General features: G+C 36.2%; 2 protein-coding genes across 3 annotated transcripts in view; one reads left to right on the top strand and one right to left on the bottom strand.

Annotated features, from left to right (window-relative positions):
* The window catches only part of BBS9 (Bardet-Biedl syndrome 9), a 436,742-nt gene that overhangs the window by 172,792 nt on the left and 239,544 nt on the right, over positions 1-24,406 (top strand). For both annotated transcript variants that reach the window (XM_070468373.1, XM_070468376.1), the window contains 4 exons: positions 4,133-4,314; positions 9,968-10,044; positions 13,162-13,215; positions 22,646-22,748. In XM_070468373.1, the coding sequence (XP_070324474.1) occupies positions 4,133-4,314; positions 9,968-10,044; positions 13,162-13,215; positions 22,646-22,748 (416 nt within the window). The remainder of the gene's footprint in view (positions 1-4,132; positions 4,315-9,967; positions 10,045-13,161; positions 13,216-22,645; positions 22,749-24,406) is intronic.
* On the bottom strand, positions 19,381-20,160 carry LOC110132619 (small ribosomal subunit protein eS6-like). The gene has a single exon (XM_070471812.1). The coding sequence runs from the start codon at positions 20,143-20,145 to the stop codon at positions 19,396-19,398; it is 750 nt and encodes a 249-aa protein (XP_070327913.1). The 5' UTR covers positions 20,146-20,160; the 3' UTR covers positions 19,381-19,395.

Genomic DNA, 24,406 nt, shown 5'->3' on the forward strand with positions numbered 1-24,406 from the left:
AGGCCAGAGTCCTCTGCCTTTAGTCCATTCACTTTTTTCTTTTCTTTTTTTAAGTCTCTGAGAATCTACTTATAAGTCAGGATTGAGCTTCTGCATCCTTTGCCCAGTGAAGACTTGCTCTGCTGTTTCATGTATGGTCATTGTACCACACTCTTCATATAGCATCTGACATGTTCTGTTGGAAGTGCTATTTTTTAAAATAGGTTTTCTTTTGCAACTAGACCAGAATTTTTTTTTTATGGAGTCCACCATATCTTATTTTCCTTTGTAACTCTGGTATAGCAGATGCTTAATAAGCATATCTTAAATAAATGATTACAAAGTGACTTAAAATATGTTCAAGTGATCAAGTCTAGCCTGTTGGGGCTAAGGAATGACTGCCTACACTGAGTCTGCCTGCTATGCTTAAGGGAATTGCCTGTAAATCATGTGCTCTGTATTGAGGCAGAGTAAAAATTGAGTACAATAAGTAGTATTTAAGTTTTTAAGATTTCTTTGATATCTATATCTTATAATAAAAACCACACTGAAGATTTGAGAACTTCAAATATTTCTATTTTGCATTAAATGCAGCTGGACAGGAAACCATTTAATTCAATGCATGTTCTTTTCATTTGTTTTTAAAGCTATTATTTGTTTTTATTGTATTAGTGAAAGAGAATGTTTATTTTTTATTTTTTTGAGTATTTCAAATACTTTCAGATTGTTAATTTTATAGCTTGGCCTTGTCAGAAGAAAAATTAGATGAAAGCTACTCAACCTTTAAGTAGCTGATTCAAGAATTGTACATTCTCTTCAATCTTTTTCTTTGGGGATGTACTCATATTTTCATTGATTTGTAAGAGTTCTTTACATATTAGATGAAATATATGAACCATTTTTCGTAGGTCAAAAACAGTGAATATCCACAACTTCATACAGTTCAACTTAAATCATATATTTTATGTTAGTTGCCAAGGTTTTTCCCAGTTTGTTTGTCTCTTGTTCTTTTTACTATGATGTATTTTTAAAGCATATAACAAGTTTAAAACCTTTTTGTGGTTTAATTTAGAGATCCTTTGCTTTGTAGTTTCCTCTGTTGCTTTCTCACAGGAAAGTTCTTTCCATTTCGAGGGCAGATAAATATTTTTGTAGTTTCATATTTTTACATTTAACTTTTAAAATCCATCTGGAATTTTGTTTGAATGTATTGTTAGGGCCAGGATCTGTTTACTGAATGATGAAACAATTACTTTCAGATTCCTGAGCTAGCTCTATTGTTTAATTTCATGCTCCATTGCTAAAATCACAAAATTATTGTGTCCTAGTAATATAACATCTTTGACCTTGAGTCCTCATAAAATACATTATTCTGGTTCCTTGGTTTTGCTGATGTATTTCAAGGACCAGTAATAATCCTGAGACTTAATTTGGCAGTGTTAACTCTACTTTAAATGTGTAAGTAATGGGGTACACAATACTTCATTTACTTGATGACATCTTCCAGCATAAAATTCTGTCACTCACAAAACTTTACACATTGTCACATGGACAATAAATATTGTGTAAGAATATATTTTTTAAGTAGAAAGATTAATCAAGATGTTTAAAAATCTTATTTTTCTATTTAAATTGGACTTAATACTTAAGTTGGGCTTAACTTTAGAAATGATATACATGTATATTAAAAATTTTCCTTGGTGTTTAAGATAATGAGTGATGATATTACTTATTTATTAAGTAGTACTATAGGCCTGTGTCAAACTGCCTGTCCCATCATAGACAGAAATTTCATTGATTTATTCTAAAGTTTTTAGAGCTTGTATTAGTGTTCCTATGGAATAAAACATGCGATGTTAAATGAATTCAGCTATTCTAAATTTTTGTTATTGTATGTAATGGCTCTAATGCCATTGATAAGAAAAAAGTAAATTGCTTAAGTTTTATAATTTAGCGTGAAGACATTCTGGAGACCGTTGGTAAGCTCTTTCAGTAAGGAAAGATCCTGGCTCCTCTCTTTTCCTTTTGAACACCTCAAAACATCAGTAAAGAATTTTTTCTTTTTGAGACACTGAAGAAAATATGTGTATATACCACTATCAAACTCTGTCTGAACTCAGAAACTTAATAGGTTCAGATAAATTTTTAGATAAATCCCTGGGTTTAAATTATTGCTTTTTGCCATCTAAAACAGTGGGATGTAACTGATTCTCTAATAAGCTATCCAGTTCAAAGACCAAATAAATTTGGATAGCAAGATATACTTATATTGGCTCATGCTAGGTTTCCTTTATAATGGACCACTCAAAGGGTGAAGATGAAAAGGATATAACCCTTCTGGATTCAAAGAGTTGATGATTACCACATTATCTGAGAACCTCTGCCTTTTAGTCTGCTAGTGTTTCCTTAGGACTTACTGTGTTCCCAGACTTTAGTAGGTCTGAGTAGAATGGGGAACAGACCAGCTCAATTGGGACAGAGGTTTGCCCTCTTGAAATGAGTTTGTCCGAGCTGGAAGTTGAGATTTCTGAGGCCACTAGGTGACTTCAGTTGCCTGAAAAGGTCAGGTCCAGAGGCTCTGTAGGGGTGAAAACATTTTATTTTAGGAAAATAATTTTATTTGGGAGTATTTATTTTCTGAGCTAGATTGGCAGAACAAGTTTGTTCGACTTAAAGACCTTTGAGGATCACCTGCTTCACCTTCTCATTTCAGAAATAAGGGCATTTAGGAAGACTTCACCAAGTTGACTCAGCTATGTTGGGCTGAATATCCTTTTAGCTTTTAGCTAGTTTTTTAATCTGTTGAATCAGTGATCCCAATCTATTTTTTATTATTATGAAGTCATAGTACAGAATTATGTATAAGCCCTGGAGAGAGATTGTGTAAGAATATTATGTTTAAAACAGATGGTGAAGTTGCTGGTGGCCACCTTATGGGATGGGTTGAGCAATGATAGTGTTTACTCTTAGTCAAGCTGAACTTTTAGATTAATGAGCTACATTTTGTCATGACCAAAAGAATTTAAAAATTCTTATTTGTTCTGAATGAGTTCTGCTGCTACTGCTGCTAAGTCGCTTCAGTTGTGTCTGACTCTGTGCGACCCCATAGACAGCAGCCCATCAGGCTCCTCTGTCCCTGGGATTCTCCAGGCAAGAACACTGGAGTGGGTTGCCATTTCCTTCTCCAATGCATGAAAGTGAAGTGAAAGTTAAGTCGCTCAGTTGTGTCCGACTCTTCGAGACCCCATGAACTGTAGCCTACCAGGCTCCTCCGTCCATGGGATTTTCCAGGCAAGAGGACTGGAGTGGGTTGCCATTTCCTTCTCCATTTCTTTGGAGACGGAATGAGTCCTAAACCTTTATATATCCTAACTCCTTTTCTTCAGATGAATAGCAACATATTTTTTTTTCAAGTTATTGTATCTCTCCAGTTTTCTGTTGGTTTTGATTAATATTTAACCTTTATAACAGGGTTGGAAAACTTTTGTAAAAATCAAAGGCCAGTAGAAAACACAACAAACAAAGTCATTATATATCAGTTCAAAATGACTCATGACAATATTGAGTTTCTTTCCCTCTGGGCAGGGTCGGGAGGAAGCAAATGGTATAATTTCATCTACTTCTATAGTAAGTTCAGGAAAACATACAACTTTTATTTTTAAACATTTATGCTTAAGTTATCTATAATTTATATATTATGGCTATTTCTAGAGAATAACAGAGATAAGGGAGGCTTTAAGAAAGACAAAAAGAGTGAAAGGGTAGGGAGGAAAAGAGATAATCAGGGTGATAAGAGTGATGGGGAAAGAGCTAGTAAGAGAGAAAGGGAGACTTCTATCTAAACGTGAAGGGGGAAAAAAAAAAGTGAAGGGAGAGAGAACAGACCAGAGAGCACCTTGAGTAGGAGTGCCTGTGAAGGAAGCCATGGTGAGTGGACCTGGGGAGGGAGGGGGAGCATATGTCCCAAGGGCAGAGGGAAGCAAAAGGAAAAGAGAAGGAAAAGAAAAGGGCCCACATTTCTTTTCATGGCCTCCTCCATTTTCTTAGTGGTATGCTGAAGCTGAATTGAATGAAAGTGTAGTTGGTCAAGTCTACATCCATTAAACATATTTTAATTATGTCTCATTTTCTCTTCCTTTTTTTTTTTTTCAAGTGATTTAAAGGGAGTGATAGTCACTCTGAGTGATGAAGGTCACTTGCAGTGTTCATACCTGGGGACAGATCCTTCTTTGTTCCAAGCTCCAAAAGTTGAATCTAGAGAACTAAACTATGATGAACTTGATAAGGAGTTGAAAGAACTTCAGAAAGTCATCAAAAATGTTAACAAATCACAAGGTATCTCATTTTCAGCTTTCTATTATAATATTCATTGTGAAATTTATATTAGTTTGTATATGGATAGTATTTTATACATGTTGATTTTCTCCCCCAGGCTTAATTAAAGTCATTTTTGTAAAAACAGCACTGCTCTTTAACATACTAGTCTTTGTGCTTAATTTGTATATTATAGCTTCTGAAAAATATGTCCTATTTAAGATAATACTTTTGTTAGTGTGTTTCACAGACAGTGCTATCTAGGTTTTTTCTTTTTTTTTTTTTTTTTTTAGGTTTTTTCTTTAAACTCTAAGAAAGAACATATATTTCTTCAGGTAGTGATTTTAGGCCTTTAGAAGAACATTAAAGTTTAGAGTGATCATTTATTAACTTCTAATATCCCTGAAAAAATGTTAGTTGCTTCTTTTAAAGGAAACCAGAGCAGTGCATGAGTTACCACTTTTTTACTAAAAATGTAGTCATTTGCAACCTAGTGAGATAATTTATGTTTGTAGTTAATTAGCCATCCAAATGGAGTGTAGCTTGTGGTATGCTGATTTCTAGTGACTCAGAGGCTGATGATATTTTCAGTTCCTGAGTTTTGTATAACTCAATATTATCTTACTTTGGGATTCACAAGGGTATAATTTTATTATAAATTAAAAGGAGAAACAAAACACCAATCCTGAAGTTTGAGTTGGACATGTGAAAAGCATTACTTTAAGTTCCCTTCTCAGGGTCAGGTAAAAGTATTTTTTTAATGAGAAAAAATATGGACTATTTTCACATAAAAGAAATGTTAAAACAAGTAGAAATAATAAAAGAAGCAGAGCATCAAAAGCCAACCAAAACAACAGAGCCAATCTTAATCCTGGTCCAATCACTTTCCTAGAGTTAGGTATTTTTGAGTCTATGTTACCAAGAGAGATTCAGAGGAATTTATTTAATGTATTTCAAAATGTGAATATTAAAATAAAATTGTTTTGGTTTTAACACTTTCTCTTAGAAAGTTTTGAAAGTAAACAAGTGAAACTTGGGTCTTTTAAGTACCTCCAAATATTTAAAAACTCATTTGTTGTCAGCATCCTCTGGTCAAATATAGTTAAAATTGGGTGTGTCATATTGCAATATACACGTTTCCCATTTTTGATACTAGTGTTTTTGAATTAATGGAATATAAGTCTCATTTTGTCATTTAAAAATATGATTGGGAAGAGTGGCATATATATATGTGTGTGTGTGTGTGTGTGTGCGTGTGTGTGTGTGTATGAGAATATATGTACATATATACATATATATGAGAAACGTGAAATTTCTAGAGTTCATTAAATTTAATGTAACTTTTCACTCCAAGTTTTGTGTCTTGAGATTGTGGCATTTCTATAAACAATGTGCTAATGATATTTTGATTAACACTTGATTATGTAAAACATTTCTCAGAAAAATCCCTTATAGCTAAGTTACTTTTTGGTGGCCAAAATGGTGCCCTTGAGTACTCCAGTCTTTTCACCCAGGGATAGGCTGTTTTACTTGTCATTACCCTGATTCTTCTTTGTATATTGAAGTAATTGCTAATTAAGCTAGGGATGAACCCACAGACTTGAGTGCAAAGTTTATTATTTACATAATCTCAAAGTTAATATTTGAAGTTCTCTGTCCCTTCTTTGCCACCATCATTTGATTTTATTCCTAAAAATGAAAGAGACTCTTTTTTTTTAAAAAAAGGAGAGACTTTTAACATAGTTTATTTCTAGAATATGGAAAAAATTTACTGTTTTTTGTACTTATAAAATTGTGGTGTATTTGTTCATTAAAATAGCTATAATTATATAAAAGCACCAGATCATTTCACTATAGAAGATTATGAGAAGTTAAAACTCCAAACTTTTTGATGACCTCATTATTCATTTAAATGCCACCTATTTTAGTAGAGTGACTTTAACTTGCAAAAAAAAATGTTCTTTTCAGTCTTGTGGGTTATGTTCAGCAGTTAAAGTTTTTTTTTATTTCTTCAAAGCAAGAACTGCAGCAAAATATAAAGCCAATTTAAAGAGTACATTTTGTTGTACACATGGTGTATATTATCTACCATAATAAAAGTGTTTTTGAAGCTGATTTTATGTGTGTAAGTTATATGAGGAGTGTATGTTATAAGCATGAAATAATATCAATAGTAATAATTTCTGTATGGCTTATGGATTTTGAAGCTTTTCATATTCAACTCATTAGTGAGAATCCTGCCTTGCATTTCTGTTACCAGTAGTCAACAACATCTGTCAGTAGACATTTTCAAAAATAGAGTTTCTTTGTGAACTCTATTTATTTAGATAGTTGATATAATCTTTTCTTGGGATAAGTATGAAGGAATAAGTACAGTGTTGACATAGACTCCTACACAGCATGTCTTCAGGAAGGACAAGAGAGCAGTAAGATACAGGTGTATAAATGAAAGTCTGCACCCATTTGAAATATGTCTAGGATAACTTAAGGTGCTTCTACCATTGAGTGGTAGAAACGTTCGTGCTTGGTAACCTTGTTGGAAATTGTGCTGTTCAGACTTATGTCTGGCTGTCTATAACAGAATGCCCAAATAAGGTGGCTTAAACAAGGCAGAGCTTTACTTCTTTTTCATGGAAAAGGAGTCCAGTAATGAGCAGTCCAGGGTTGGTTTGGCAGTTCCACTGTTGTGAGGGACTTTTGAGTCCTTCTCACCTGGGTTTTCTGTTGGTTCAGGATGGCTTCTGGAACTCCTGCCTCACATCTGCATCTGAGTTAGCCCACTTAAGTATCTTTCCTGAAAGCCACACCCTGAACAACTTCTGCTCATATCTCACTGGCCACTCTAAGCTGCAAAAGAGGCTGGGAAATTTAGCATTTTGGTTGAACACTTTGGTTGAGCACAGGATTAGGCGCCAAGCTTAGGATAAAATTGGACTCTTTTTTAGTAAGAAGAACCAAAGATTCATTACTGAGTGGGCAGTGAGCAATCTTTTGTGTTCTAAGTTGTGGAAATTCCTATTCCAAATATTGCTGTTTTGGTGAGAATGTCTGGTGGCGGTTACAGCCACCACCATTTCTTCTCTTTGTGAGACAGTGGATTCATGTGACATTATCCAAATGCTTTCTGTATTTTCAGTCAGCCATCCTCAGGGTTTGGGGGATGTTCACTCTCAGGGTCACAGGGTTATTTCAGCAGTTCCAGGCAATATGTACAAATATGTTTTCCAGGGAAGAAGACAGATATTTCTCCCAAGTCTCCCCATTTATTAGGGAGGAATAACTTTCCCAGAACCACATACCAGCACCCCAGCTCCCACCAGTTCTCACCTCACATCTGCCAGGATTAGGCTCCATGCTCAGTCCTGAAATAACAAAAAGTCAGGGGAATGAAGTCACCATCTTGGATTTGACCAGTCCAGTGATTAAGGTGGAAATGAATTAGGGGAATTCGATGGAAGTGAATCAGCAGAATTAGGGGTCTACCACAAAGGAGGAGGAGAAGGGAAGAATGGATGTTAGGGGGGCAGCCAATAATCTGCACATATATATGTATTATTATGTATTAAGTGAAAGTCACTCAGTTGTGTCTGACTCTGCAACCCCATGAACTGCACAGTCCATGGAATTCTTCAAGCCCAGAATACTAAAATGCTGGAGTGGGCAGCTGTTCCCTTCTCCAGGAGATCTTCCCAACCCAGGGATCCAACTCAGGTCTCCCACATTCCAGGTGGATTCTTTACCAGCTGAGCCCCCAGGGAAGCCCTATGTATGTATATATATACATATGCATGTGTATATGTATTATTTATGTTTCTTATTTATTTAGGGTCTCTATGGCTTGTTCATAATATCTCATTATGTACTATAAATGTTTTTGAAATTATGAAATTTTAAGTTGAAAATAAAATGAATATGGTAAAAACAATTCAAATAGTACTGAAAGCATAAAACCCAGGTCTTAGTTCTATTGGAATGTCTAAATGTAACCTTTATTAATAGTTTTGTGTATTCTGTAAGAAAGTTTTCTGTTTGTATAATTGTTTTTACACAAATATGTGTGTATTAGAGACACTGTACTTCATCTTGCTTTTTTAGATCAATAGCATATCTTGGAGTTCTTTCCTTCTCGGTATATAAAGATGGATAGCACTCTTACTTAACAGTTTTGGGTTTTGGACCATTGCACAGTATTGATAATATCATAACATAGTTAACTATTTCCCTATTAATAGAAATATAATATAGATTTAGGCTGTTTTGTTTTTGATAATTACCAGCAACAGAGTGACCCCTTGGACATGAGTGTTGGATAAATGTTTGAAAATAGAATTGTTAGGTCACAGGGTATGTGAATTTTACATTTTTTTGGTGAATTTTACATTTTGATTTGTTGTTGTTTTTCTGTTGCTAACCTGTGTCCAACTCTCTGCAACCCCACAGACTGCAGCACGCCAAGCTTCCCTGTCCTTCACTATCTGGCAGAGTTTGCTGAAACTCATGTTCATTGAGTTGATGGTGCTATCCAGCCATCTCATTCACCCACTTTCCCTCCTGCCTTCAATCTTTCCCAGCATCAGGGTCTTTTCCAATGAGTCATCTCTTTGTATCAGGTGGCCAAAGTATTGGAGCTTCAGTTTTGACATCAGTCCTTCCAATGAATATTCAGGGTTGATTTCTTTTAGTATGGACTAGTTTGATCTCCTTTCTGTCCAAGGGACTCTCCAGAGTCTTCTCCAGCACCATAATTCAAAAATAGCAATTCTTTGGCACTCAGCCTTCTTTATGGTCCCAACTGTCACCTCCATATATGACTGTTGGAAAAACTGTAACTTTGAGTATATGGACCTTTGTTGGCAAAGTGATGTCTCTGCTTTTTAATATCCTGCCTAGGTTTGTCATAGCTATTCTTCCAAGGAGCAAGCTTCTTTTAATTTCATGACTGTAGTCACCGTCCACAGTGATTTTGGAGCCCAAGAAAATAAAATCTGTCTTGTTTCCATTGTTTCCCCGTCTATTTGCCGTGTGTGTGTGTGTGTGTGTGTGTGTGTGTGTGTGCGTGTTAGTCGCTTAGCCGTGTCCGACTCTTTGTGACCCCGTAGACTGTAGCCAGTCAGGCTCCTCTGTCCATGGAGTTCTCCAGGCAGGAATACTGGAGTGGGTTGCCATTTCCTCACAGAGTGATGGCAAACAATCTTAAGATGTCACCATCTTAGTTTTTTGAATGTTGAGTTTTAAGCGAGTTTTTCCACTCTTCCTCTTTCACCTTCATCAACAGGTTCTTTAGTTCCTCTTTGCGCTCTGCCATTAGCGGGGTATCATCTGCATATCTGAGGTTGTTAATATTTCTCCTGGCAGTTATAGCCCATTTACCCTCTTGGGTTATACTCTTTTGGGCTTCTAACAGTAGCTAAGGAGAGGGAATTGAAATTCCTAACATAGGTCAGTCAGTGGGTCACATCTTAGCTCATATCTTTGGGAAAAAAAGACAGTTTTTCTTTACAGTAATGTAGAGGAGAAAGCTTTTCATCCTGTAATGCATCATTTTTTTTTTCAACTTGTAAATACATTTATGGGATTGTCTTTTGATATAAGGTACAGATAAACCTTAAAATGACTTTATATAGAAATTTTTACTTTATGATTAAATATCTTTTTTTTTCTCTTAAAATTACAGGTGTTTGGCCCCTGACTGAGAGAGAAGATGACCTGAAAGTCTCTGCCATGGTTTCTCCTAACTTTGATTCAGTATCTGTAGGTGTATTTGCAGACTTTAAGAGGGTTTGTGATAGTGGTGGACTCTGATATATCAGAATCAGATTGTATCGGTTTAAAATCTGGGCCTCCAAATAGAAACTTCAGGGAAGATAACAAGTTTTCTTCCTTGTTACTTTCTAGAAAAAAACATTTCTAGCATCTCAGTGTAATAAAAAGTTTCTTAGGTAGGATTTCTATCTTGAAAAAGGGGAAGGGAGGGGGATTGTCAAAGAGGTTCTTACCATTACTCTGAATCTCCCTACTTTATTTTAGTTTTTCAAACTTTTTCAGTACTGGAGTATTGAGACAATCCTACTCCAGATGAATAATACCGAGACCACTACATTTTTGTTGAATGTTCAATGAGATAATGTTTATGAAAGGCATGACTCAGAGCTTGATGATTTATAGTCTTTAATATATTACAGTGGCTGTGGTGGGAGGGTAGTTTTAAAGAGTTGGGCCAGGAATTATTTTTTCTCTCATTTCTATTTGTGTGACCTCAGAGCAAGGTATTTAATTTTTTTGTCTCAATTTTCTTATCTGTAAAGTGGTAATAGTAGTAGAATCTACTTTGTTGAATTATAATAATTAACTAACAATCATTATAATAGTATTCATGATCATCAACCCCACCACAGCCGTCACCATTCCAGTTGCCTTGTGTGTGCTCAGTTGCTGAGCCATGTCTGACTCTTTGTAACCCTGTGGACTGTAGCCTGCGAGACACCTCTGTCCATGGAAATTTCCAGACAAGAATACTGGAGTGGGTTGCCATTTCCTTCTCCATGGGATCTTTCCTACTCAGGGTTCAAACCAATGTCTTTTGCATCTCCTGCATTGGCAGGCAGATTCTTTACCACTGCGCCACCTAGGAAAATTGATTGCCATTTCCTTAATGCCAGTTGCAAAATGGGTGTTCAGTATATATTTGCTCTATAAATGAATAGTAAAGCTGAAAAACCAGAAAGGGGGACTGTCCCCGGTTACATTACCTTATCTGTTTGTTTAGTCTTCTTTAAGCACTTGTTAGATTATGGTTGGTTTTCTCTCACTGCCTGCAGTTGGGCCAAAATCTGTCTAGTTTATCTATGTCTGTACCAAGTTGATCAATTTAGGCAAGTGATCAAATTCACTCGTTTTACTGTATATGAGGTCTGTGTCATATAACTTTGCTTAGGAAATGGCTTTGCTATTTAGGTATCAGGACACAACATAGTATGTAATTCCATAGCTTTTTAAAGAATAATCTTAGTACAAACAGCCAACCCAAGTTGTGATAAAAATTGCATTAACATTGCCTTAGTATAGTAAGTTGGATATTCTTAAAAAAAAAAAAAAAAGTAGGACTATATATGAAAGAGACATTCACCCAGTTGAGTCACATAGTAGAGGTACTGTTCTATAAACTTTGGATATTCAGCACACCATTTCTCACTCTACCTGAAGGGTGTAGTCTGAGTGGAACGTTTCTGCTTAGTTAGCTGACAAATGTACACACATTTTCTTGCCTTGGAAATGATTCTTTTTTTCCTTTGGGCAACTTCTATAATTTTTTTCTAGGTTTTTCTCTTAGACATAGGCTTTTTGAAATGAGGAATTCCCTTTCTGTCCTTCAGCAACTTTTGATCTTTGTGAGTAAAGGCTTTATGTAATAGCACTGTATTTTAATATGTATTTCCCTATTGGTAACCTGAAGTGCTTTTTCTTCTTAACTAGGTATCTCTTTCCAGCTCCATTTCCCCCATCTCACGATTTTTTTCCTTCTCAAGAAAGGAAAGGATTCTTGAGAGTATCATATTCATCTCTTTGGAAAACATCAGTCCAATGATTTATGTGGCTTTGGTGCCATATTGTCTTCATATAGCTATTTCTCTCTGGCTATAATTTCATGTTTCCAAAGGACTTTTGTCCTTGAAATATCAAGGTGTTTAGGCATGGATTGAAAAGAGTAAGAAATGGGAGATGTTGGTTTCTTTTCTAGATTTGCCGACAGCTAAATGTAAAACATTTCCTGGATTTTAGGTAATACTAGAGCAAAAAGCCTGGCTTAATATTTTATTTTCAGTCATTATTGTGAAAGCACACATCCAAAAAATAATATAATTTGTGCCAGACTGGTGTCTTTTACAGAAGAAACAAATATCGCTATCCTCTCTTCTTGATTGAGAAGTTGAATCAGAGTTCATATACAGTTTCCTATGGAATCATATATAGGATGTGAATATCCTTACTCTTAATTATGCTGATGACCATGACATCATACTGATCCCCACTGCTTAGAGGAGGCTTAATTTTTCTCAGTAAAATAATTCCAAGTAGGCAAATTTAAAGTACAATGGATTTATTCATTGGTTGGACAGAGACTTTATGATCATAACTGTTCCCTTAGGAATCCATGTGGGTATTATTAGAAAATATGTTACCCTTTGATCTTATTCTTTCATATAGTGACCATATTTTCCTCTCAATCTACTGCTCTGAAAAATGTTATAAATTCTAAGGAAATATTTGCTCTATTATATTCTGAATTCTTTAAGAGATAGGACCAGGTAACCCAGGCTGATTTTCAAAGAGTGAAAGAATTTATGATATGCACTAGTAAAAAAAAACAAACAAACTGCTACTTTTGTTTTATTTTCTAGATGTAAGGCCACTCAGTCTTTATATCATTAATTACATGCCTTAAATACATATTATTAATTAGAATAAAGCATACCTTTGGCAAGTTAAAAACACAAGGACCTAAAAAAATGGCATAATGTTTATATAGAAAATATATAGAGGTCTTGTTTTATATAATATAAATAATGAATTAATAGAATTAGTTTCAATTTTTAAGGAAATTTGGCAGTAGTTTAATAATAAAGTATGTGAACTTTTCTTCCCTTTTTTGGTGGGTGTGTTTTTTAATATTAGTTCATGACTTTCCAAATGAAGCCATCCAAAAAAGCCACAGTGATTCTTTTATTCTGTCATCAGAGTGATAAATCCTTTTTGCCTTTTTTTTTTTTTTTTGGTGGTGGGAAGTATGTATCAAACCCACTGTGTTTACTTACTGATGTATAGTACTTAATTCTTTCCTCCCTTTAATTTTCAATTCTGTGTTTACAGCAAGCTACTGATGCTGAAGTGGGAGCTGACCTTGTCCCTTCAGTCACAGTGAAGGTATTGTACCATAGTTCTAGGCTCTAATGTGCAAGCAGTATTGTGCATTTCATCACATCTGTCACTATTGTCACCCTATAAGTAGCATATGGAAATGTAAAAGAAACACTTGGTGGGCAGAAGAGCTAACACACATTTTTCCAAAGAGGACATCAAAATGGCCAATAGACACATGAAAAGATGCTTAGCATCACTGATTATCAGGGAAATGCACATCAAAATCACAAGAGATGTCACTTCACAGCTCAGAATGGCTATCATCAAGAAGATAAGAGACAACAGGAGGATGAGGATGTGGTGAGAAGGGAGCTCTTAAATATTGTTTGTGGGAATATAAATCGATCCAACCAGTATGGAGATCAATTGGAGCTTCCTTAAAAAATTAAAAAAAAAAAATCTTCTGTATGATCTAGCAACTCCACTTCTGGGGATAAATCAAAGGAAATGAAGACAGTATTTCCCATGTGATATATACACTCTCATGCTTATGACAGTATATATTTCACAAAATAGCCAAGATATGGATACAACCCAAATGCCCATCAATGGTTGAATGGATAAAAAAAAGATATGGTACATTTACACCCTAGGATATTATTCAACTATGAGAAGGGAGGATATCCTTCCATTTGCAACAACATGGGTGGATCTTGAGCACACTGTGCCAAGTAAGATAAGATGGACAGAGAAAGACAAGTACTATACGATATCACTTGTATGTGGGCTCTGAAAAAGTTAATCCTGTAAAAACACAGGGTAAAATGGGCTTGAGGCTTCCCAGGTGGCTCAGTGGTAATGAATCTGCCTGCCAATGCAGGAGCTGCAGGAGATGTGGGTTTGATCCTTGGGCTTGGAAGATCCCCTGGAGGCAGAAACGGCAACCCGTTCTAGTATTCTTCCTGGGGTAATCCCATGGACAGAGGAGCCTGGTGGGCTGCAGTCCATGGGATCGCTTATCAGGAGTTTGAGTAAGGTTAAGAGTGATGATTTGAAGGGAATACAGGAGTACACTTGTAATGAGTAGTAAATAAACTGTAAATATCTGATGCACAGTGTAATGAATATAGATAATAACATTGTACTGTAGTTATGTAATGTGATCAATATCACTGGATTGGCACTCATTGGCAATGTATAAACATATCAAAGTAACGGCTATGGTCCATAGGGTTGCAGATTGTCGGACACGACTGAAGTGACTTAGCACAACACAGCACACCATGTGCTGTATACCTTAAATATGCACAATATTACACATTAAATTTATTAAGTTAAAAAAAGATTTCTTGGTTAAAAAGTAAGAAAAAAAAGAAGGAAAACCCAAACACTTGACATTTGTAAGTTTTCCTTAGCCTTGGGAAATAAATAGATAACCTTTATCATTTCCTACGAATATAAAAATAGTATTTATAACAGTATGTATATAATAAAAAATTGTAATGACTTATTTCTACCTTTAATGTGTAGTATGATTTGGGGTTATTTTTTAGAAACAGTATTTAAATATACTGAAGGAATTGTGTCATCACATCTATAGTAGACCAAGCAGCTCGTTTCAGTATTATATATATATTGGGGAATCATATGAATATTAATAATATCTTTCTTCTATGTGTGTATTTAAAAAGAATTCCAAGCCATCTATCTGCCATAATATTAGCTTTAAATGGATGTATTTATAGTAGGAAAATACTAAACGAAGAAGCCGCAGAGTAGAGTAGTGACAAATTGATAGTGCCCCCAAAATACAATATGAAGGATGTGGTTTTGGTTAAGATTTTTAGTCCTGCCATTGTAGAATTTTAGAACTAGGACTCAAATGTAGAACCCTCTTAAGGCATTTAGATTAAAGTGTGGTAATCAGTCAGCACATTATTAAGCTGAAAATATTTATCACTGCCCAGAATTTGGAGCCAGGGAAAGTTGTGGATCTTGGCGATTCACTAAGTCAAAACTTGGACAGGACTTTATATTTTCTTAGATTATGGGTTGCTGTCCTTGGAGGAACTTGACAGGGCACCAGGCTTTACCAATTGTGTTCGCTTACACTGGACCCAGCGGGTGGCCCAAGTGTGGGGATCTTTGGTAGAAGCTGAAGGGAGCCCAATCTTATAACTGTTTCCTAAGCTAATTTTTTTGGATTCTTGCCACTGGAAACAAGGGTGGTCTTTTCCCAGTCTCCCTTCCCTCTATCCAATCAAAGGCTCTATCTCATTAATACTTCTGAGTCTGGAAAAGCTTTAGTGGCAAGAAATCAAACATTTAAGATAAAAAACAACAATCTTGCAGTGTTCCAGGAATGATCTGTAGACTTTTGTGTAGGGAAATCCCTTTTATATCTATCTACTGATATTGTTCTGACACATACATATAATAATTCTGGAGCATGTTGTAAATTTGAAAAAAAAAGTTTGTACCTAAACCAGATAACATTGCTCATACTAATTTTTTCCCCGACTACTAGTTATTGCTGTAAATAAATACACCTTTCCCTCCCATGTAGTTCTTAGACTTTCCTGTGTAACAGCCACCTTCAAATGATGGTGTGACAGTACTGGAAATTTCTCCTTCATTATGGGAATTTAACTGTGTTTGAGAATGACTAAGTTACACTCTCTTCCTTATTGGTATGATAAAATAATAAGAAAGAATGCGATACTCTAGAGTTACACAAAATCAGCTTGACTTTCACGGCGGACACCGTGACTTCCTGTTTCTGCCTGACAGTTCCTATACAAATTTCTGTTATAAATCTCTCCTTATAGCCTTTAATAACAACAGCAGCCAAAATATATAACCATACAAGTTTCCGTCATAATAAATCCTGTTAATTGAGAAAATTTTTCCATCCGTTCCAAGTGAATGAAGATGTGGCTACCTTGAGTATGTGTGCATGATGCGTGACCATCTGTTCCAGGCAACCAAGGAAGAGTGGTTGTTAATACCTGGCCTTTGGAGTCGTGTTTATATATCTAGGGTAAAAATTTGGTATTATATTTCCTAAGGATCGTATTTTATTTTGTTAGAAATGGAAAATAGCATGGAAAACACTCATATTCATGTTTCATATTTTCCCCTTAATATTCTATAATTATTTTTCTCTTAAAATGTGAGGTTTATGATCTAGCCAAGTCTTTAACTTTTTTTTTTTGGCTCAAACACAAGTCTTCTTTGTTACTGTGGTTATTTTTGTCACACATCATCTTGATTCACATTTGAAAGTGCCTAGTCCATTGTTGGAATTCAATAAATCTGTGTATAAGAGTTATCACCATCCATCTTCCATCTAAACTAAATGCAAACACTTGTAACAGTGTAAAATTGTATGATTGTTGTCTAAGTATGCATTGTTATGCCTAGCAGAGTCAGAACGTCTGCCGCTTTAAAAGTGGCTTATTACTCCTTTAAGGATTTTTTGTTTTCATTTTTAAAACTAAGCTCTTTTTGAGACCTTCTTGGTCATTCTTTTCAGCTCACTTGCATATATTGGCTTGATGGTCTTAAACGTGTTTTTGAGTTTCTCTGAACCTCTGTTTTTAAACTGTAAAATGGGGGTTCTTTTTCATTTGCAGTTATTTTGATTCTTAACCACAGCTAATTAAGAGCATGGGCTCTGGACTCTGACAGACAGAAGTTAACTGGCGGTTCTTCCACTTATAATCAGAGTTGCCTTGGTCAAATTATCTAGCTTCTCTGAACCACATTTTTATCTTATGTAAAATGGGATATAGTGATAGATAGTACCTGTTTCACAATGTTGTAGAGGGTAAATGAGATAATACACACAAATAATTTATTAGCATGGTTCCATGAATATAGAAAGCTGCTAATGGCTATTATCATTAGTTTTATTTAAAATACATGTCCAGACCAGTATGGCAAAATGGCTGTCTGAGGAGGCCTTACAAATAGCTATGGAAAGAAGAGAAGTGAAAGGCAAAGGAGAAAAGGAAAGATATACCCATTTGAATGCAGAGTTCCAAAGAGTAGCAAGGAGAGAGAAGAAAGCCTTCCTCAGTGATCATTGCAAAGAAATAGAGGAAAGCAATAGAATGGGAAAGACTAGAGCTCTCTTCAAGAAAATTAGATACCAAGGGAAATTTTCATGCAAAGATGGGCTCAATAAAGGACAGAAATGGTATGGACCTAACAGACGCTGAAGATACTAAGAAGAGGTGGCAAGAATACACAGAAGAACTGTACAAAAAAATATCTTCATGACCCAGATAATCACTATGGTGTGATCACTCACCTAGAGCCAGACATCTTGGAATGTGAAGTCAAGTGGGCCTTAGGAAGCATCACTAAGAACAAAGCTAGTGAAGGTGATGGAATTCCAATCGAGCTATTTCAAATCATAAAAGATGATGCTGTGAAAGTGCTGCGTTTAATATGCCAGCAAATTTGGAAAACTCAGCAGTGGCCACAGGACTAGAAAAGATCAGTTTTCATTCCAATCCCAAAGAAAGGGAATGCCAAAGAATGCTCAAACTACCACACAATTGCAGTCATCTCACACTCTAGCAAAGTAATGCTCAAAATTCTCCAAGCCAGGCTTCAACGGTACATGAACCGTGAACTTCCAGATATGCAGGCTGGTTTTAGAAAAGGCAGAGGAACCAGAGATCAAATTGCCAACCTCCACTGGATCATCAAAAAAGCAAGAGAGTTCCAGAAAAACATCTGCTTTGTTGACTATGCTAAAGCCTTTGACTGAGGGGATCACAACAAACAGTGGAAAATTCTTAGAGACAAGAATACCAGACCACCTGACCTGCCTCCTGAGAAACTTATACGCAGAGTACATCATGAGAAGTGCTGGGCTGGAGGAAGCACAAGCTGGAATCAAGATTGCCAGGAGAAATATCAATAACCTCAGATATGCAGATGATATCACCCTTGTGGCAGAAAGTGAAGAAGAACTAAAGAGCCTCTTGATGAAAGTGAAAGAGGAGAGTGAAAAAGTTGGCTTAAAACTCAACATTCAGAAAACTAAGATCATGGCACTTGTTTGCATCACTTCATGTCAAATAGATGGGGAAACAGTGAGAGACTTTATTTTCGGGGGCTCCAAAATCACTGCAGATGGTGACTGCAGCCATGAAATTAAAAGACACTTGCTTTTTGGAAGAAAAGCTATGACCAACTTAGACAGCTTATTAAAAAGCAGAGACATTACTCTGCCAACAAAGGTCTGTATAGTCAAAGCTATGGTTTTTCCAGTGGTCATGTGTGGATGTTAGAGTTGGACCATAAAGAGAGCTGAGCACTGAAGATCTGATGCTTTTGAACTGTGGTGTTGGAGAAGACTCTTGAGAGTCCCTTGGACAGCAAGGAGATACAACCATCTTAAAGTCCATCTTAAAGGAAATCAGTCCTGAATATTCATTGGAAGGACTGATGCTGAAGCTGAAACTCTAGTACTTTGGTCACCTGATGCCAAGAACTGACTCATTGGAAGAGACACTGATGCTGGGAAAGATTGAAGGCAGGAGAAGGGGATGACAGAGGATGAGTTGGTTGGATGGCATCATCAACTCAATGGACATGAGTTTGAGTAAACTCTAGGAGTTGGTGATAGACAGGGAGGCCGAGCATGCTGCAGTCCACGGAGTCGCAAAAAGTCGGACATGACTGAGTGACTGAAGTGAACTGACAAACCAGTATGAAGGTGTTGGTTGTTCAGTCGTGAAACCACAGAATGTAGCCTTTTTGTGACACCATTGACTGTAGCCTTCCAGGCTCCTCTGTCCATGGAGTTCTTTAGGCAAGAATACTGGAGTGGGTAGCCATTCCCTTCTCCAAGGGATCTTCCTGACCCAGGGGTGGAACCTGGATCTCCTGCATTGCAGTCAGATTCTTTACTGTCTGAGTCACCAGGAAAGGATTATTATTAATAATAAAATATTTAAATTATTTAAATTATATTCCATGTACATGCATAGTTCTTCCTGTAATTACCATTAGGGTTTTACTAAAAAGGTATTATGAATTTTTTAATAAATTTTCAGACATCATTAAGGAAGCTTTTTTCATGGTATGCAGATTTCCCCCCATACCTAGGGCTCATAAAGTGAAAATCGGAGGGTTCATTGTTCATTTGCTGTATTTATTGTATTTCTTTTCTTTTTTTTTTTTTTTTGATGTCTGATCTTATTTATTTGTTACTCTTAGAACATTTCATTTTTGACTGGACTCAGACTTAGAAGTAGAAGCTCTCAGAGAGGACAGCCTCTGTCTCTTGGCAATCTGTTCCTGCCGTTTTTCTTTGGCCTCCTTCATTCTCTTGGCCAAAAGTTTAGCATATTCTGCAGCCTCTTCTTTGTTTTTCTTAGTACGCTGTTTCTTCAGAGCAATACGCCGGCGTTTGTGTTGCCGAACTCGTGGAGTCACAAGACGCTGAATCTTGGGTGCTTTAGTCCTAGGTTTCTTACCTTCTTTGTTTAGGGGCTTTCGCACAACATATTGGCGGACATCATCTTCTTTAGAGAGATTGAAAAGTTTGCGGATTCTGCTAGCTCTTTTGGGACCCAGGCGACGAGGGACTGTAGTGTCAATGAGTCCAGGAATATCCTTCTCCCCTTTTTTCACGATGACCAAGTTGAGAACACTCAGATTGGCATCCACAATGCAACCCCGTACAGATTTGCGCTTTCTCTCTCCAGACCTCCTTGGTCTGTAACAGGAATGCCCCTTACTCAGTAGCAGGCGAACTCGGCCATGGGTCAAGACACCCTGCTTCATGGGGAAACCCTGCTTATCGTTCCCGCCACTGATTCGGACCACATAACCTTTCCATTCCTCACCCAGAGCGTCAGCAGCAACTTCTGTGGCCATACGCTTCTCATAGAAGATACGAAGTTTTCGTTCATCGTCCACTTCAATGAGCTTCTGGCAGCCAGTGGCCGGGAAAGAGATGTTCAGCTTCATTCTGAAGTGGCCAACAGCCTCGAGGCGCCACGAAAGAGAGCTATTGTATTTATTTTCATCAATTATTGTCCTTTAAAATTCTTACTTTGCAAGTCAAAAATTTTACATTTATTTTTAAATTGTACAGAATACACACATCATTTAAAATTAATACATTTACTGAATCTAATTGTATATATATATATATATAGGGTTTGTAGGCCAGTTATACTTGTATATTATTTTTCTTTCCGTAGTTTCTATATATATGTGTGTGTGTATATGTATATAATTAAGGTATAGTTGATGCATGCCTTTTACCTAAGAGAAAATTAACAATGTCTTTTCTTTAAAATTAAGTATGCCCTTGCTTGTGCCCAGTCACTAAATCATGTCCAACTGTTTTGTGACTCCCTGGAATGTAGCCCACCAGGATCCTCTGTCCATGGGATTTCCCAGGCAAGAATACTGGAGTGGGTTGACATTTTCTCCTCCAAGGGATCCTTCCAACCTAGTGATCGAACCCACATCGCCTGCGTTGGCAGGCAGATCTTTATCACTGAGCCACCAGGGAAGCCATGCCCTTACGTTATGCTAATTAGTAGTGAAATGAATCTGTCTCGTATACTATAGTAGCAAGACTGAAGTGCTCCAAGGCAAAAAAAAAAAAAAAAAAAACCACGTAGAAGAGAGCTTCTCGACTCTGGTTGTACATAGGTCTTACCTGGGGAACTATTAAGAAAAATACCAATACCCAGGTCTGCCCCCAGAGATTGTGACTTAATTGGTCTGGCAACGCTACCCCACTAGTGACTATAATAAATCCAGCTTGCCATGTGGATAAAATTATCCAAAGGGGATGATTCAAAGAGGCTGGGATTTTTAGGAGATAAAAACCAGAGAGAGAATGTTCCCAATGGAAGCCAGATCTTTAAGCTTTTTCTTTGATTCCCTTAGCACTGTGGCCGAGCAAACATCTTTGGGCCTGATGAAGTCTGCTGATGTTTCTCTTTAGGGGGAATGAGAGAAGTCCTGGCCTTCTCAACCCATACTCACCCTATTTCTGAGGCAATCTATTACCCCAGAATTCTTAGCTATTAATTCTAATTGGAGTGGGAGGGTTTTTTCTTAGCATCATCAACCAGAAGCACCAGTTTGGAAGTACAGCCAGCTTAGATATGTAGTCAATTAGTCAATATTGCCATTCTTTGATGTTTTCTAGAGTAGTTATGTCAGCTATTTTTGCTTTAAGCCACAGAAGAAAGTGTAGTATTTAAACTACATATGTAGTTAAACTAGCAAATACCTACATAGTAAGGAAATCTTTACCGAGCAGTTAACTTCTGAAAAAGGTGATATACTGATACTAGATAAAATAAATAATTCATAATGCCACATGTATGTAAAGAAGAATTAACACATACAATATTTTATGATGTAATTATTTGCCAGACATGAGGGAAGATTTTTTGGGTCTGCTATTGATAGACCATTTTTAATAGCTTTATTCAGTTATAATTCACATGCCATACAATTATAGGTCTATATGGTCACAGAGTCATCCATGACTGAAGTGACTTAGCATGCACGCATGCACAGAATGATCACCACAATTTAATTTTTAAACATTTTGTCCCCCACCCCAGTAAAAACCCTGTGTTCCTTAGCTGTCACTTTCTTTTCTCTCCACACCCCCACTTTCAATCCCACTACCATCCCCAAGCAACTGCTAATCTATTTTCTGTCTCTGTAGATTTGCCCACTCTGGATATTTCATATAAATTGCATCAAATAATATGTGGTCTTTTTGTGACTGGCTTCTTTCATTTAACATCTTAATAATGTAATGTACCCATGTTGTAGCCTCTACCAGTACTTCCTTTAGTTTTATTACTGAATAATATTTCATTGTATGGATATTCCATATATTGTTTGTCACTTCATCAGTTTATGGACACTGGGGTTGTTTCTAATTTTGGTTATTGTGAATAAAGCTGCTAATACATGTGTACAAGATTTTGGGTGGACATTTGTTTTATTTCTCTTCATAAGGAATTATGAGGATAAATGATAAATTTGTTTAATTTTAAAAGAAACTGTCAGACTTTTTTCTTGATTAGCTATACCATTTTACATTTCCATCAGCAATTTAGGCAGGTTCTTGTTTCTCCACATTCTTGGTAACACCTGTTTTTACCTTTTTGAGTATAGCATTTTAGTCGATGTACAGTAGTAGTCCAATGTGGTTTTGCTTTGTATTTCATACAGCGATTTTGAGCATTCTTTCATATGCTTGTTGGCTACTTGTATATCTTCTTGGAGAAAAAGTCTGTTGGATTCCTTTATCCAGTTTCTAACTGGGTAGAACTTTTTAATCTACTACTTATGTTACACATTATGTTTTGTGATAGCTCATTTTTTTTCTTAGATTGTATTTCTCTAATTATTTGTTGTAGTTGTAGTATTCTATCAACTTGGAAAAAATATAATTTTCTGTTAATAGCAATTTCTATTTTCTCAGGTCACACTGCGGAATCGAGTGGCACTGCAGAAGATCAAATTATCAATCTATGTGCAACCACCTTTAGTACTAACTGATGATCAATTCACCTTTGAATCTATGGGTAAGTGTTTTCTTTTGGCTGAAAGTCTATCATGGTGTGAGGTTTTTTTTTAATTAATTTTTTTATTAGTAGATTTATTTCATGGCTATATTTCTTGTCTGAATATATCAGGTATTTTCCTGAAATCAGTGTGTTGTTTTGCTTATATTTCCCCTCTAAACATCAGTCATGGACATTCAACGAATGGCTGTTGAGCCATAGTAACTACAGATCTTCAAGCAATTTTCTTAACTAAATGGACCAGCAATTGTACTTAATTACTATATTTTGGAAGGATATTTTAATGGTGTTTCTCTAGTGAGCTATTTATTGAATCACTAGAAAGAATATTTATTGGTTTTGGAGTGTGTCCTGAATTTGAGTTTTGGCTCTGACACTCAAGGGCTTCCCTTGTGGCTCAGCTGGTAAAGAATCCGCTTGCAATGCGGGACACCTGGGTTTGATCCCTGGGTGGGTAGGATTCCCTGGAGAAGGGACAGGCTACCCACTCCAATATTCTGGCCTAGATAAGCCCATGGACTGTATAGTCCATTCGGTCATGAACAGTCAGACACAACTGAGTGACTTTCACTTTCACTTTCTAATACTCACTCAGTGTAACCATGGGCAAGCTACTTTGGTAATTATATGGAACCTCGTTTTTTTTTTTTTTTAATTCTACAGAAAGGAAATAATGATATCTGTCTTGCAGAACTATTTTAATTTGAATTTAATCAGAAAATTAATTAGATTTAATTAGAAAATGAATCTATGTATGATATCTGTAATAACGCTTAAAATAGTAGATAGGTAATAAATGGCAACTCTTTGTAAGATTTATTTGTATAGAGTCTCTCTTACCACTTACATCCAAGTTGTCATTAATTCTGATAAAATGACTTCTGAATTGTCTGTCAAGTCTTTTTCTGTTTTTCTTTATGCCAGTGTTTAGATGGGAACCCTAATTTTACCCATAAAAATCAAGACCATCTCTTTTTTTTTTTCTTTATATAACTAACCTCTACCTGAGTGTGTGGCAAATAGTGGAAACTCAATAAGTACTCATTGAATCAGTGAATGAATGGTTAGTGGTTGAGGTAAACTTGTAGGTGGCATCTTACTTTATCTGTAAAATTTTCACAGTACTTCCAAGTTGTCTTTCTAAAACATTCTGGATAATTAATGTTTTCCAGTTGAAAACTTTTTATAGCTCTCTAATACATGTTGGAGGTCAAGTACATGAATATGGAAGGGTATGTACAATCTGCTAAGTTGCTACATCCATATCCAGTTCCCCCTTTCATTTTCTCCTGCAGTCTGTGTTCTAGCCATGGTAAAGCACTATTTCCCACTCCCAAATTCTCTTTCCCTTTGTGTACCTTTTTCTTTGTTCATCTTGCCTGTTCATCTGAGTAAAGAAAGGCAGTGGTGTGGAATGGCAGGTACCTTTGTTCTGGAGTCAATTCCTACCTCTGTCTTAACTATATGACCTTGGGCAAGCTTTTAAATCTCTGTTGCCATTTTCCTCATGCACCAAAAATGGAGATAATAATAGTGACCACCATGTAGGGTTGTTGTGAGGATTAAATGAGTTGATCTATGCAAGTGTTATGTAAAATGCTTAAGACAGTAGCTGGCATGCAGTGTATGTCTAATTTCAGTTGTTGTTAATAATAATT

This window comes from Odocoileus virginianus, chromosome 1 (genome assembly GCF_023699985.2).
Source record: "Odocoileus virginianus isolate 20LAN1187 ecotype Illinois chromosome 1, Ovbor_1.2, whole genome shotgun sequence".
Lineage (NCBI taxonomy): Eukaryota > Metazoa > Chordata > Mammalia > Artiodactyla > Cervidae > Odocoileus > Odocoileus virginianus.

Excerpts from the sequence above, each read along its gene's own strand:
- LOC110132619 (XM_070471812.1), bottom strand. The coding sequence starts at position 20,145 with ATGAAGCTGAACATCTCTTTCCCGGCCACTGGCTGCCAGAAGCTCATT.